The sequence below is a fragment of the Rhinolophus hipposideros genome (assembly GCF_964194185.1).
Source record: "Rhinolophus hipposideros genome assembly, chromosome: 6".
In the NCBI taxonomy this organism is placed as follows: domain Eukaryota; kingdom Metazoa; phylum Chordata; class Mammalia; order Chiroptera; family Rhinolophidae; genus Rhinolophus; species Rhinolophus hipposideros.
The window spans coordinates 57,082,787-57,099,415 of NC_138052.1; the positions used below are offsets into that span (position 1 = coordinate 57,082,787).

At 33.3% G+C, this 16,629-nt stretch overlaps 1 protein-coding gene across 2 annotated transcripts in view; it reads left to right on the forward strand.

Annotated features, from left to right (window-relative positions):
- Window positions 1–16,629, forward strand: part of DNAJC10 (DnaJ heat shock protein family (Hsp40) member C10) — a 48,835-nt gene that overhangs the window by 7,778 nt on the left and 24,428 nt on the right. For both annotated transcript variants that reach the window (XM_081050911.1, XM_081050912.1), the window contains exons 5-13: window positions 3,127–3,209; window positions 3,428–3,559; window positions 4,337–4,430; window positions 5,880–5,957; window positions 7,598–7,641; window positions 8,321–8,458; window positions 12,286–12,375; window positions 13,147–13,260; window positions 13,798–13,912. In XM_081050911.1, coding sequence (XP_080907037.1) covers window positions 3,127–3,209; window positions 3,428–3,559; window positions 4,337–4,430; window positions 5,880–5,957; window positions 7,598–7,641; window positions 8,321–8,458; window positions 12,286–12,375; window positions 13,147–13,260; window positions 13,798–13,912 — 888 coding nt within the window. The remainder of the gene's footprint in view (window positions 1–3,126; window positions 3,210–3,427; window positions 3,560–4,336; window positions 4,431–5,879; window positions 5,958–7,597; window positions 7,642–8,320; window positions 8,459–12,285; window positions 12,376–13,146; window positions 13,261–13,797; window positions 13,913–16,629) is intronic.

Consider the following 16,629-nt stretch of genomic DNA (forward strand, 5'->3'; position numbering starts at 1 on the left):
ACCAAGGAAGATAGCAAGCATGGATAGTAGTATTATGTTGTACTTACGTAAATGTCACATTAGCCTACTTTGTGTTTGTGGGTCTCTTTCCATTACCAATTGTTTCTATTGGTTTGAGTTGCTAGTCTTGTCTCTTGTATAACTAATTATGTAAATAATGGTGGAGTTAAAGTTATGTATGTTCTCTTCCTCCAGAGAGGATTTGTGCTTTCTTCTGGCTAGGGTCACTAACAATTTCAGATCAGCTTTGCCAAACAGATTGAAATGATTCGAAAGCTGAGCTTTGGACTTTGAGAGGACTGGTCACTTTCCAGTTCAGCCTTATTTACAGGATGCTTCCTTATATGTACCCTGAACTCAACTTTTCTCCCTCTAGCTTGAATTTCTTGAAAGCTTTGCTCAGTTTCTTACCTATAAACTACCTCTTCTAGAGGTGACAAATGTTGGCCCTCTGATTTCCACCTCCACCCACACCTTGGCCCCCTAATTCTTCACTGCATTGGTAACTCAGATGCTTTCCACAGAAAAACTGTTGAAAATGAAATCTGTTGAACAAAATCTGTATTTTATTTAGTTCTGTAGTTGTAGTGGGAGAGTTAGTGCAAATTATATAGTTCACTTTTATCAGGAGTGCTACTCTAGAATGTTCAACTACAGTACAGAAGAGAAAATGTGATTAATAAACTCCGCTTTGAAAGCTTTAGAAATGTTCTGGTTGAACTTCCGGTCAAGATGGCATAGTAGATAAACACTGTGCTCCCCTCCCGTGACCATATCAAAATTACAATTAAATTATAGAACAACCACTCTTGAGAACCAGCTGAAGACTAACTGAACATATCTCCTATAACTAAGGATATAAAGAAAAGGCCACATTGGCTGGTAGGAGAGGTGGAGATGCAAAACAGGCTAGTCCCACACCCACATGTGGCAGTTAAGAATCGGGAGGGACATTTCAGCTTCAGAGGTCCACATTGAGGAGTGAGGGGTTCCAGCCCACACTGGGCTCCCCAGCCCAGGGTTGGCAGTTAAAAAATAGAGGGATGTAAAGTACAGCTTGGGGAAGACAGTCAATAACATTGTAATAGCTACATATGTTGTCAGGTCGGTGTGAGACTTATCTGACAGATCACTTTGTAAGGTATATAAACGTCTAACCACTGCTGTACACCTGAAACTAATATGTTGTACATCAATTGTACTTGAAAACTTTTTACAATTTTTTTTAATGTTCTCATACTTCCCATTAGACATGGTGCATATTATTTTTATATGTCAGAAAAGTATATGCATATTTGTACGCATATATATACACATATATGTATACGTACACGTATATAAAAGTATATAATCAGTCTTTATAAACCAGTTCTAGATAGTATCTGCAAAACAACATCTCGCACTTAAACTAATCATTCTGAATAGTACCCACATAATAAAGGCATCCTTTTGCAGACAAGCTCAAGAAGTTAAAGAGGAACTCAAAGCACCTCTGCCATTTTTTAAAAAGCTATTAATTATAGTCCCATAGATATTAATAGACATCAGCTGTAGTTGTGTAGTTTAGAGGCAAAATTTGCATTTTGAAATACACTGTGTTCTGGGTTACTGAATATGTAAAAACATCCCATTGAGCTTTTATAATACAGTATTAAAAACATTTTTAACCTTATTCAACAACAGTGGGAACTGGGCAAATATGTTAGAACTGCTGTATGAAAACAAAGTACCAAGATAGGAGACATTTGTACTGCAGATAAGGTTTTATGCTGAATTTAGATGCCATTCAGATTTGTTGTGCGTCGTATTTTTATTTATGACTTACAAACAGTAATACTTGTCTAATTATTGCTCTTTCTATACGTAAATAACCGCCTCATTACTTGTTTATTGCTAATGAAATAGCCCATTTCTATTAAAGTTTGCACTAAGTCTATTAAGATTTTACCTAAATTAGTACCAGTTGGTGGACTAAGTCAACATAGCAATCATTTTTACCAACTAGATAGAGTGGTCTGTTTGTCAGATTTTCTAAATGCTGCCAAAAAACACCTGATAAAATCCTAAATTACACACTTTGTAATGTATGGTTAACTGTTCTTCCCATAGATTTGTGTGTATAATTGAAATGTAGATGAACATTAAGCCCTGCATATGTTACTGATTAATCTGAATCAGTTACACATATTTAGAATAGTATGTGTGTTTTGACGTCTTAATGTAATTTACTCATATAACTTATGAACATTTTTTTTAAAAATTGATGTGATTTTGGTATGGAATTATATGGAAACCCTTTAACCAAAAGCAAATTGTCTTCACTTTTTTACCTTACATGTTAGAGCACATATAGTGTTAAGGTTTTTAAATGAATAAATTTCATGGATTTATATTATGTCATCCTATAGAGATTATAATGTATTCTTGACTGGATGTTATGTGCTATTCAGATCTATTATTTTAGTAGATATGTATTTATGTTTTGACTCGTTAAAAAAACCTTGATCTAATACTTTTTAAATAAGACAGTTTTCCAAGGCAAATATCTTAAGGGCAAATATTAAATTTAATTTTCAGAGTCCTTATTATATCATGTAATTCTCTTATTTTATTCTTTCAGAACTTGAAGTAGCTGTCAGAATTGATTGACCACATTTAACCTATACTCTGTAGAAGAGCTTAAATCTCTCTCTCTCTCTCTCTCTCTCTCTCTCTTTCTCTCTCTCTCTCTCTCCTCTCTCTTTTTCTCTCTCCCTCCACCCTTCCCTCTTTCCCCCTCCTCCACCTGCCTTTCATTTCTCTCATCCACACAAACTCTTACATGAGGTTTGACTGTTGCTTCCTTTTTACAAGCTTCATGGTGACATATATCAAGCAGTTCAAGGCTGTTTCTTATTCAAGTATGAGTTTAGAAGAGTTTTTTTTTAAGATACTACTTAGTTTGACAATTGAAATAATGTTTTCTTCTTTTAGAAAAACTGTACAGAAAATAATAAAAGCAGTATGAAAGATGTATGGCTAACCGTATTTATTTCATTCTGACCTCAACAGAAATTTTTTAACTAAAATATGCAAAAATCTTTTAGTAAATCATTTTGAGTTGTTTCCATTTTTATGTACTTTTAGATGCTGCTGTTAATTCTGGAGAACTGTGGTTTGTGAACTTTTATTCTCCAGGATGTTCACACTGCCATGACTTAGCTCCCACGGTATGTATGTTTCACATCCTGATTAATCAGTTATTTGAGTTTGTTTGAACATACTAGAATTTTTTTTATTAATAGTAGTTATAACTACCACAAATATATAATTTCACATATGGTTTTATTTGCTAAAAATATCCTCTTTTAAGAATGTATAGCTTGAAGAGTATTCAAGGGAAGAAAAATGATCTTATCAGAGAAATACTTATGTTTTTTCCTCATAGTGGAGAGACTTTGCTAAAGAAGTGGATGGATTACTTCGAATTGGAGCCGTTAACTGTGGTGATGATAGAATGCTTTGCCGAATGAAAGGAGTCAATAGTTATCCCAGCCTCTTCATTTTTAGGTCTGGAATGGTAAGGGATCAAGTTAGCATTTTTTAAGCTTTATGAAACTTTATAACAAGGAAAATACTAAAGAAAACAATATGAATTTGTAGGATGTTTCAATTCTTAAATCTTATTTTAGGTGCTATCTGATTAGGCTCTAGTCATAATAAACATTTTGGATTATATTATGAATACATAATGATGCCATTACAGTTGACCCTTGAATAATAACGTATGGGTTAGAGGCGCCAACTCCCTGTACAATTGAAAAACCACGTCTTAAGTCGGCCCTCTACATACATGGATTCCCAACCTCCAGTTGGTCCTTCAACAACGTGGGTTTGAATTGCAGGCAGTTGAACAAATCCCAGTGTAAGTGGGCCAGCACAGTTCAAATCCACGTTGTTAAAGGGTCTATACTGTGCTTTATTTCAAAATTAAATGTTTGTCAGTTTCAGTTTCTGTCTTAATGTAACCAGTATGCATATTCTGCTTTATAGTTTATGAAGTATTTTACAGGTATTGTCTCATTGAATATAAAGTTCTGGTATCCCTTCTTTCCAGTTTTAAGTGATAAAACTGAAACTAAAATTATTATAAATAGTATTACTAAAATGTCTTCCATGAAATCTATACAATCCAGAGTCTCAACATATCATTTGGAAATACACTGTACATTTGAGAGACCGTTCTTATTGTATTAGTGAAAATAATGTAGTGTCAAAATTATTTGTTGTTATTTCTAGTGTATTTTAAAAAGAAAAAGTAAAAGATGTTTCTCTCTTTATAAAAAAAAAAACATAGGCTGCAGTGAAATACCATGGTGACAGATCAAAGGAAAGTTTAGTGAGTTTCGCCATGCAGCATGTTAGAAGTACAGTGACAGAATTATGGACAGGTAATTTTATTTTCTTAATTTGCTTGATTTTCAAGGATACTGTGAAATTGGTATTTTAAATTTTTCAGTGGCAGTATTAATATTTTGATCATAGTAAAGGATTTTTCCCATGCTGCTTAGGAGATAATCGTGCCTTTTGTTCTGACCTCTACTACACAATAGGCATTTAACAAATGAATTATATGTGTAAAGAAACTAAAACAATTAAGATGTGGGGAATGGATATGAGATAGGACTAGATGAAAAAGCAACTTTCAAAGTACAACTAAATGTTTAGTAAACCAAGTGCTTTATTGCTTTAATAAGTACATTATATCAGGGAGTAAATTCATGCCTATCTTGTTTAATTTTAAAGTTTAAAAACGCTAATCTTAGGCTTTTAATTCATCAAGTGACTCTAGGTGGGTTATTTAATTACTCTATACGACCCATGAAATGATAGTAGTCACATCAAAGTGATGCTGTTATCATTCATTGAATACCAGTTATGTCTCTAAAGCCGTGTTAAATGATAAGGCTGCAGTAATAAAATACATAATTCATGCCTGGAGGGACCTCATTATTTTAGGAAGACATTCATAAACCATTAAAATTAAATGTAGTGGGTGACTGGTTAGCTCAGTTGGTTAGAGCTTGGTGCTAATAACAACAAGGTTGCTGATTTGATCCCTGCGTGGGCCACTGTGACCTGCGTCCTCCTTTAAAAAAAAAAAAAAAAAACTAAACGTACTGTTTCCCTGAAAATAAGACATAGCCTGACAATCAGCTCTAATGCATGTTTTGGAGTGAAAATTAATACAAGACCCGGTCTTTAATATAATATATCATATCATATCATACCATACCATGTCTTATATTAATTTTTGCTCCAAAAGACACATTAGAGCTGATTGTCCAGGTAGGTCTTGTTTTCAGGGAAACTTGGTAGTAACTATTATGCTAGAGGTAAACTTAGGGAAGGATGAAGGCTATGGAAGAACTCAGGGAAAAGAAAAAAAGGTTAGAAAATACTTCTTGAACGAGGTCAGACCCAATCTGTCATGAAAGTGAAGAGGAAGCATTAAAAGATTACTGTGTATTTGGGAAACTGGCAACACTTCACGAATCTAACAAAAAGATGAATATTGCAATGGAGTGTCATGGGGAAAATTATAGCTGGCTGAATGGGTAGACAAAGTTCAGATCACAAACAGCTTTACTTAGCAGTTTGAGTTTCTTAATGAAATAATGAATTTAGATTTTATAGGATGAAGAAATTGAGAGCCAGTGAAGGAATTTGACATGTTAAAAGGATTTTTAGGAAATTCTAAATATTAAAGGAGATTGGAAGAGGGTGAGATTAGAAGGAAAAAAAACATTTAGAAAACTGTTTTTATTATCTAGTAATAACTGGTCAGAAATTTGCTTTATTTTGTTCATTTATTTTATTGTTTTGCGGTTTTTTTAAAGGAAATTTTGTGAATGCCATACAAACTGCTTTTGCTGCTGGTATTGGCTGGCTGATCACTTTTTGTTCCAAAGGAGGAGGTAATTTTATTATTTTGTTATGATAGACTATGACATTTAATTTTTTTTCAGCTTTATTGGGATATAATTGACATAACATTGTAACTTTAAGGTGTACAACATATTGATTTGCTACACTTACAAAATGATTATCACCGTAGCATTAGCTTACCTCATCCTGTCAAATACTATTTCTTTTTCACGGTGAGAACATTTAAGATGTTCTCTTTGCAGCTTTCAAGTATATAATATACTTTTATTAGTTATAATCACTGTATGCTGTACATTAGATCCCCAGAACTTGTTAATCTTATAACTGGAAGTGTATACTCTTAGACTAGGTGACAATCTTAAGTATGCTACTAAAATTGATTATTTGGTACTTCAAACTATAATTTATACCCAAGATTACAGTTTTTTATTCAATGAATATTTACCTTTTTTGTTATTTTACACATCAGAGGTTTTAAAATTATTTCTTAAAGTATCATTTATAGTTTCTGTTCGGTGAGCAAGTTTTTCAGCTTAATCATACTCATGATAAATTGTACTTTCAGATAGCCACAGATGTATTTGACAGTTTGCAAAAACAATTAGTTGTTGACAGATATGATCCTCCCAAAATAATAATTTTTTGGAGTTACTGACTTGCGTCATACATACATATCAAAAATGTATACATATTTTTGCCTCATAAATTACATATTTGAAGATGACAACTTTCTGTTTCTAGGAATCTTTCCCCTAGTAGATTAAATTGAAAATTCAATACGCTATATACGAAAACACAAAATGAAAACTGTATTCAAGCAATGAGATGGTTAAAAAATTGGTCCCAGTATTACAGCATATCCTAATTAATTAATACATTTTCATACGTTTAATCCCAGCATGGATTTCCCCCCATACTTCACCTCTCAGGCTTTTTGCTGATATGTTGAGAAGGTACTTCCTTGAAACTAAAATCAACCATCCACCCTATCTTAGGAACGTATTGCCTTGCAACAAAAATCACCCTTAAACTTAGTCTGTCCTTGAGGAATTTGTCATTTTGGCCTAATGCACAGATTGTTGTCCACACATGAGGAAAACTTTTTTAAATTTCTGATGTTCTTTTACTTTTATCCCAAGTAGATTGATTTTACCTATCTCTATAGGCTCTGTGATGCTCAACTCTCTTTCTTCTAAATCTATCTCATTTTGTCTTAGTTTCATATTTACAGAACTTTCCTAAAAATAGTGACAACGCTATTTTAAAACTATTTCAGTTTAAAGATTCTTTGCATATCTTTATCAAATAGGTTCATTACATCTCATTTCCCCCAAATCATGAGATCTCTTAGATAAAGGGAATTGTTGATAAGAGGAAAGATTGGAGAGTAAGGTCCTAATGGGAACTTGAGAGAAAATTACTCCTATTTTCTTTAGCTAGAAATCCTAGGAAATAAGGGGAGGGCGTAAAAGAGCGAGTGCGAGAGAACGAATGTATGCGTTGTGAATTCAGTGAGACTGACCTCAGTATCTGCTGAGTAAATAAAGGTTTCAATATTTACCAGTAGAGCTCAATTGCCTTAGAATCAACATGGTAGTTTGGGAGAAAGGCAAATGAAAGTGTAGACTTAACAAAACTGAAATTGCTTCCTTGTTTTTTGTACCTCTAGATTGTTTGACTTCACAGACACGTCTCAGGCTTAGTGGCATGTTGGTAAGCATCAATTATATTGCCGTATTAAAAAACACATTTAAAAACTGATTCCAGATATTTTCTTTGGTAGTTTCTTGAACACTTAACTCACTTATTTGTAATCTTTTTTTGTTTTTTGAGAAATGTATTCATGAGTTTCTAACTAGCTGTGTTCAATACATTTTGACACGTGATGCTTTTGCTGTCATTCACTTCTAAGTATTCTGTAATTTAATTATGAAATGCTCTATAACCAAAATTATATATTAGTGTGTTTGTCATTTCCAAACTTTATTTTTGATTGTTTTGTTTTGTTATTCTAGCTCTCATCATATTACGGTTTGGTAATAGTTTTTGTTGTTGATACTTTAACATTGTTGAAGCTCCCTTTGTGGGTTGGGAGTTTACCAGTTAACAAAAATTATCAAGTTCTAGGTGTGCTCAAAAATAATATATTTTTGAATGTAGTGTTATAATTAATAAATTTGAAACAAAATTAAGAAAATAACACATTTTCTGTATATGGTTAATGTAATTTTTATGTCTACAGATCAAATTTATTAATCATGTTATTCAAATCTGCATCATTTCTGAATGTTTTTAAAAAACAGTTTAATTTACAATAGAAAAGTTGTTGTTTTGCTAAATAAAGCTTTTTCTTCCACTTGCCCCACGATCTATTTTTTTGTTTCCATTTCAGGATGGTCTTGTTAATGTAGGATGGATGGACTGTGCCACCCAGGACAACCTTTGTACAAGTCTGGATATTACAACAAGTACTACTGCCTATTTTCCTCCTGGAGCCACTTTAAATAATAAAGAAAAAAGCAATATTTTGGTATGAATCATTTTAATTTCTTTAAATGCACACACATATTCACATACAAATACATTGTTTTTTAAACAGTGAGCAAGAAGATGAATCAGTTTACATCATCTGAATGTGGAATATTTAATTATTTAGGACAAATATTTAATCTCTGGGATTCTATTTAATACATACTTCAGCTTGTAAAGTCTGCTATAAGAATTATTTTTAAACTGGCATAAACTATTATACTTTTAAACCCCAAACATATGGAATACATTCTTAGGTTAAGTGAATTTTCATTTATTTGTATATTTTCTAATGTTACAATATACATCATTGGTAGGTATGGTTGAAGCCCAGTATCTATTTTTTCATAGTACCCTGTTAGATTCTGTTACAAACTCTGTTTGGTGATCTACTGGTCTGTTTTATCTCCCTAATTTTATGAATAAGGAAACTGAGGTTCAACCTAGTTGTCAAGGAGTTGATATGAATAATGGGATATAAGACGGGTCTCTAGGGAGCCCCAAAAGAAAAGACTAATAAAGGACAAACTTCCTTTAGTTTTCTGTATTTTAATTCAGGTTTTTTTGTTTTGTTTTTTTTGGTTTTCTTTGGTGTTGAGAAAGATACATATTCATTATAGAAATTCATATGTGGTATAGAAATGTTTAAAGAAAGATGCACAATTTACTAAAATCAAAACAGACCAGCACCATCAAATTTTGGTAAATACCCTTCTACTTCTTTACTTAGGTATACATCCAATTATCACTTTGTGCTGCAACTCTCCAGTATGATCTGTGGCCTAGGTCTCTGCCCTCTACTCCAGGCATGTACATATCCTACTGCCTGTTCATTTCCACTGAGATATCAATTAATTTCTCAAACTTAGATTCTGTGACTAGACTCTTAATAATCCTTCATAGATCTGCTCTATCCACAGCTTTCCCCATCTCAGTTGATGAAAATTCCATCCTTTATCATTCAAACCATACACTGCGGAGTCATTCTTGACTGCTCTGTTTCTCATACCCTGTAATCAATTCATCACAAAACTCTGTGGCTGTCTTTAAAAATCTTCCCATAATCCACCTCCAGTGTTGTCAGAGCACTTATCACCTTATAACTACACTATAGTTTACTTACTTACTCCTTCATTATTTTTCTCCTGACATAAATTCTAAGTTTGGATTTTTCTCTACTACTATGTTTCCCCGAAAATAAGACCTTGCTGGACCATCACTTCTATGCGTCTTTTGGAGCAAAAATTAATATAAAACCCAGTCTTATTTTACTATAAGACCGAGTCTTATATAACATAACATAACAATATAAATACCAGGTCTTATATTAATTTTTTTTAAAGATTTTTTTTTTATTAGGGAGGGGGTACAGGACTTTATTAGGAAACAGTGTACTTCCAGAACTTTTTTCCAAGTCAAGTTGTCCTTTCAGTCTTAGTTGTGGAGGGCGCAGCTCAGCTCCAGGTCCAGTTGCCGTTGCTAGTTGCAGGGGGTGCAGCCCACCATCCCTTGTAGGAGTTGAACAGGCAACCTTGTGGTTGAGAGCCCGTACTCCAACAAACAGCCATCTGGGAGGCAGCTCAGCTCAAGGTGACTGTTCAATTTTAGTTGCAGGGGGCGGAGCCCACCATCCCTTGCAGGACTCGAGGAATTGAACTGGCAACCTTGTGGTTGAGAGCCCACTGGCCCATGTGGGAATCGAACCAGCAGCCTTCGGAGTTAGGAGCATGGAGCTCTAACCGCCTGAGCCACCGGGCCGGCCCCTGTATTAATTTTTGCTCCAAAAGACACATTAGAGCTGATGGTCCAGCTAGGTCTTAATTTTGGGGAAACACAGTATATCCCGAAGGTCTAGAAGAGTATCTGGCTCATAAGTACTGCATATAGTATATTAAGTGTGTGTGTGTATATTTATGTGTGTATATATATACACATATCTATATCTATAGTAATATAGATAGATATAGATATGTATATATAAAATAGTAATCGACAATTCCTGAATAGTAATTCATTGACTAAATGTAACATACTTAGTTTAATCAGTCCTCTCCTAATAGATATTCAGGTTATTTCTATTTTATGATTGTAAGCAGTATTGTAATGAACAATGCTGTTCCTCTTTTTGCACTTCTTTGGTTACCTATTTAGAATGAGATAGCTGCGGCAGTTTTAAATTCCATCTCGTGGCCAGACTGCCATAGAGAAGTTAGGTTTATTGACCCTGTGCCAACAGTTCAGGATTGCCTGTACCCTGGCCAACACTTAGTACAGGCTCTTGCCTTCAATAAACTACTCCCTCATATTTTATTGAGATCTTCAGGCTCTTTGGTATAAAACTGCAAGCTTAGATGCGATCTGATCATATACCATTTTTGTTTAGGAAACATAAATGAGTGATGCTGGAAATACAATAACCAGGAGTGATGGACTAAACAGTCCTTGTCCCACATAAAAACATTCAAGTTTAAAGAAATGTAAAATACTATGCTAGCTAAATATGTCTAGAAGGTGAAACTTAGAAACTGGACAAGTATCCTTTATAGATGTAGCTACCAAGTTTTACACTGAGACAAACAGGTTTGTAATGAGATTCTAGAGGATTCATCACTTCCATATTTATATAAGCTGCTGTAAGAGTATTTTTAGTAAAATCTTCATAATGAATGTGACTAAAGTGAATGAGTTGTGCTACTGAGGCATGAAAAGAATTCTGTTTGGGCGTCTTAAGCCCTTTGGTAACAAAATACCTATTTCACGTAGAGCTTTAAGAATATTTTAAAAACAGAAAAACAAGTTTTAAGAAAAAAACTTAGGAAAAACTGAGTTTCCTGTTCTTATTTCCATTGTTTCTGTCCATATGATGAGTCTCATGTCGAGCACACTTACGCTGTAAATACAGTGGTAGTTCCTACAAGTTTTTCATGGAGTTTTAGATCTTTTCAAGTAACATTTGAATTGTCAAACATGGATGGTTCCTAATTAAAGCTATGTATGAAACTCTGTTTTGTTAACCCCATATACATTTTCTTGATATAACCATTGCTGCACTCTTTGTAGTGACAGCTGCTTCATCAAGAATTAGGCCAGCAGCAATAGTTCTATAAGAAAAATATGCTCAGGATAAAATATGGACAGAAGTGAAGGAGATTTGTTAAGAGGGAGGTGTGCTTTTTGCAGCTGTTCATTTGTTTTTAATAAGACACCTAGACCTAAAACATATTTAAGATACAACCTTTATTAGTGTATTTTACTCTGCAACGCTCATAGGTGGTTTGGTTTTTGGACATTAAAAACTTCTATAATAAACAAGGTCCATTCCAATTTTACAGTTATACATTCTTAATTTGTAGTAATTATTGGTTGGGGTATGAAGTGTTTCGGCTCATCAAATATTCTAGTGTTTTATCAATACTTAAAGGATTGTAAAGTGTTGGCATTCTTTAAAATATGGTTAACATTAAAACTTAACTGAGTATAATATAGCATTTTCCTGATGACTCAGAAGTCACTCCAGGTTATTATGAGGATTATTTTAGAATACACAGCACAGTTAATAGAAAGTTCCAGGTAATAAAATACCTAATAATGGAATTTGTTTTACATCACCTATTTTTAAGAAAAAGCCCACTTATACAATTTTTAATAACTGCCAAAATATGATATACTTTATGGAGGTGGGAGCAACATTTAGAATAAGTAGCTTGAAAACTGTTTAACTTCTGTGATTTTTTTTCTTATAAGTTCTTCTATGGAAACTGAAAAAAACAAAGACGAAAACAAATGGATGTTGATTTAAAAGATTACAATATGATTCTCTTATTCTAGTTTCTTAATTCATTGGATGCTAAAGAAATATATTTGGAAATAATGCATAACCTTCCAGATTTTGAACTACTTTCGGCAAACACACTAGAGGTAATAATTTTATAATAATAATAATAATAGTAATAAATGTTGGTAATATTTCAAGTCTTAACGTTTTAAAATCAGCATTTGTTTCATCACTACAGAGAAGGTAGCAATGTCAAAGGATTACATATCAATCAATTCTCAGTTAAACTCTAATTGCTGGAGTTGCTGGTAGGATGGGGAGGATCGGTAGTTTTGTTAACCCTAACCAGTCCTCAAGGGCATTAGGAGAAGTATCAGAAAAGGCAAGATTTTGATCACAAAGAAGCTTTGGGTCTGATACGGAACTTTAGGTTCTTGCTTGCAGAACCATATATATTGTTCACTGAGAATTAAAAAGCAGCTTTAGAAATACTCAGTTTGTAGTAGAATGAATTATTTTTTTCTACTTATCGATCCCAAAGCTTTTTCTAAGTCTATATTCCTACCAAACTTTTTATTGAACTTGAAAAAGCTAACTTCCCCCACCTTCCTACTTCTTAGCTATAGGTTGTTAAAAAAAACGTATTTTTTTTCTTCGCACAGTCATGTAGAAATTTTATAATTTAGTGACTTTTATCCTTCTGTAATCTTACATAATTGATTTACATAGCATTTTTCTAAACTACAAAATAAGAATATGATTGGCTCTGAATTTTTTTAGACAATATTTTAAAGTAATAGATAGGATGGTTAAAATTAACTTTATATCAATGAAAGAAAGATTAGAATGCTTAGAATTTCCTGTCTCTAACATTTCTTTTTCTTTATCACTTTTTTTTCTTAAATCACTTTAAGGATCGTTTGGCTCATCATCGGTGGCTCGTATTTTTCCATTTTGGAAAAAATGAAAATTCAAATGATCCTGAATTGAAGAAACTAAAAAGTCTCCTTAAAAATGAACATATTCAAGTAAGAAAAATACTTTCTGCTAGTGTGCTTTTTTATTTAATACATAAAATTATATTTTAAATAACTAGTTTTCTTCACAATATATGAAAATATTAACCTTTTTATTCTTTCTGCTTCTGGGTTTCATTTAAAAAGTTCTCATTCTCTTCCTTCCCAAGATTATATCTTCTATTTTTAGAAGGGTGGATTTATTAAACAACTTTATATTGTCTTGGAAATTTCTTCTCAGGGTTTTGAATTCTCTAGGAGGCGTTTTTGTTCTTGATTTGGAAAGAAACACAGGTTTATTCCAAAATGCCAGCATTAAAGGAAGACAGTGGACTTCTTGTCCACTGCCTTCGGCCCTTCTTTTTTTAACTAAATTGAGTTTCAGTGTTAAATGTAAATTATTTCTATATCTTATATTTATGACCCACTAACTTCTGTTTAGAAACTGTGTTGTTAGAGTATTGTCATTTTTGGATCATCTTTATGAATATTTAACTGAGTGGGTAAGATTTTATTTTCATCAAATTGAACCTTCTCTTTCTATCTTAGGTTGGCAAGTTTGACTGTTCCTCTGCACCAGACATCTGCAGTAATATCTATGTTTTTCAGCCATGTCTAGCAGTATTTAAAGGACAAGGAACCAAAGAATATGAAATTCACCATGGTAAGGAAGGAAAAGTGATAGTAATGTATCTTCCTTTTCAGGTAATACAGGCACACCTCAGAAATACTGCAAGTTCCTCAGAGATACTTCCAGACCACCACAATAAAGCGAGTCATAATTGTTTACTGTTAGAGAGCTTTGCCTTCAATTTGGAAAAAACTGCAGTATCTGTGGTGTGCAATAAAACAAAGCACAATAAAACAAGTTATGCCTACAATTTTAAATTTTACTTTTTACCTTGTATACTTACAAATAATACTTACAAATAATTTTTTATAATTTATTAGTAAATTTGTTTCCTGTGGGGAAAGTTATTTTTAATTATATAGTTATTTTATACTCTTTATTCTTTTTAAAATAAACCTTTTTCTTTTCAGTTTTTTTTTGTTTTTCAATTACAGTTAACATTCAATATTCTATTAGTTTCAGGTGTACAGCATAGTGGCGAAACATTCATGTAACTTACAAAGTGGTCCCCCCAATAAGTCTAGCACCAACCTGACACCTTGTATAGTATATCCCCAGGACTATTTTATAACTGCCAATTTGTACTTTTTTTTTTAATTAAATTTATTGGGGTGACAATTGTTAGTAAATTTACATAGATTTCAGGTGTATAATTCTGTATTACATCATCTATAAATCCCATTGTGTGTTCACCACCCAGAGTCAGTTCTCCTTCCATCACCATATATTTGATCCCCCTTACCCTCATCTCCCACCCCCCAATGCCCTTACCCTCTCGTAACAACTAAACTACTGTCTGTGTCTATGAGTTTTTGTTTCTCATTTGTTTGTCTTGTTCTTTTGTTGTTTTTGGTTTACATACCACGTATCAGTGAAATCATATGGTTCTCTCTGCTGTCTGACATATTTCGCTTAGCATTATACTCTCAAGATCCTTCCATGTTGTCACAAATGTTCCCATATCATCTTTTCTTATTGCCAAATAGTATTCCGTTGTGTATATATACCACAACTTCTTTATCCATTCATCTATCAAAGGACATTTTGGTTGTTTCCATGTCTTGGCCACCATAAACAAAGCTGCAATGAACATTGGAGCACACGTGTCGTTATGTATAAATGTTTTCAGATTTTTTGGGTAGATACCCAGGAGAGGGATTGCTGGGTCATAATGGTTTTTCTATTCGTAAGTTTGGTAGAATTCACTAATAAAGCCATCTGGTACCGGACTTTTGCTTTTGGGAAGGTTTTAGATGACTGATTCAATTTCGTTACTGGTGATCGATCTGTTTAGATTTTCCAGTTCTTCATTGTTCAGCCTAGGAAGGCTACATGTTTCTAAGAACTTGTCCACTTCTTCTAAGTTATTGAACTTGGTGGCATGTAGTCCTTCATAGTATTCTTAGATGATCCTTTGTATTTCTGTGGTGTCCGTGATAACTTCCCCTTTTTCATTTCTGATTTTGTTAATTAGTGTCTTCTCTCTTCTTATCTTAGTGAGTCTACCCAAGGGTTCGTCAGTCTTGTTAATCTTTTCAAAGAACCAGCTCTTTGTCACATTAATTTTTTCTATTGTCTTTTTGTTCTCTATTTCATTTAGTTCTGCTCTGATTTTTGTTATTTCCTTTCTTCTGCTGACCTTGGGTTTCACTTGTTCTTCTTTTTCTAGTTCTTTAAAGTGTAACATGAGGTTATTTATTTGGGATTTTTCCTGTTTCTTGAGATAGGCCTGTAATGATATAAATTTCCCTCTTAAAACTGCTTTCGCTGCATCCCAAAAATTTCGGTAGGATGTATTTTCATTGTCATTTGTTTCTATGTATCTTTTGAGCTCTCCTCTAATTTCTTCTTTGACCCAGTCGTTCTTTAAAAGTATGTTGTTGAATCTCCATGTATTTGTGTTTTTTCCTGCTTTCTTTATGCAGTTGATATCCAATTTCAAAGCCTGTGATCAGAGAAAATGCTTGGTATGATTTCAATCTTCTTACATTTGCTGAGGCTGATTTTATGTCCCAATATATGGTCTATCCTTGAGAATGTTCCATGTACTCTAGAAAAAAATGTATAGTCTGATGTTTTAGGATGAAGTGCTCTATAAATGTCAATGATGTCCATTTCATCTAATGTGCCATTTAGGGCTGCTATTTCGTTACTTATTTTGTGTTCGGATGATCTATCCATAGCTGTCAATGATGTATTTAAGTCCCCTAGTGTAATTGTGTTTTGGTCAGTTTCTCCCTTTAGTTCTGTTAGTAGTTGCTTGGTATATTTCAGTGCTCCCTGATTGGGGGCATAACTATTGATAACTGTTATGTCTTCTTGTTGTATAGTCCGTTTTACCATTATGAAATGTCCATCTTTGTCTTTTGTTACCTTTTTCACCTTGAAGTCTGTTTCATCTGATATCAGTATGACTATACCTGATTTTCTCTGGGTACCATTTGTTTGGAGTGTCAATTTCCACCCTTTCACTTTGAGTCTATGCTTGTCCTTGTAGGTGAGATGTGTCTCTTGGAGACAGCAGATAGTTGGCTTTAGTTCTTTGATCGAGTCTGCTACTCTGTGCCTTTTTATTGGTGAGTTCAGTCCATTTACATTTAGGGTGATTATTGATACGTGAGGATTTCCTGTTATTCTATCTTTAGTTTTCTGGTAAGGCTGTGTCTCCATTGTTTCTTTGCCTTTATGTTGTTGTTTATTATTTCTGTGTGGTGGTATTCTATGATGTTTCCCTCTGTTTCTTCTTTTAT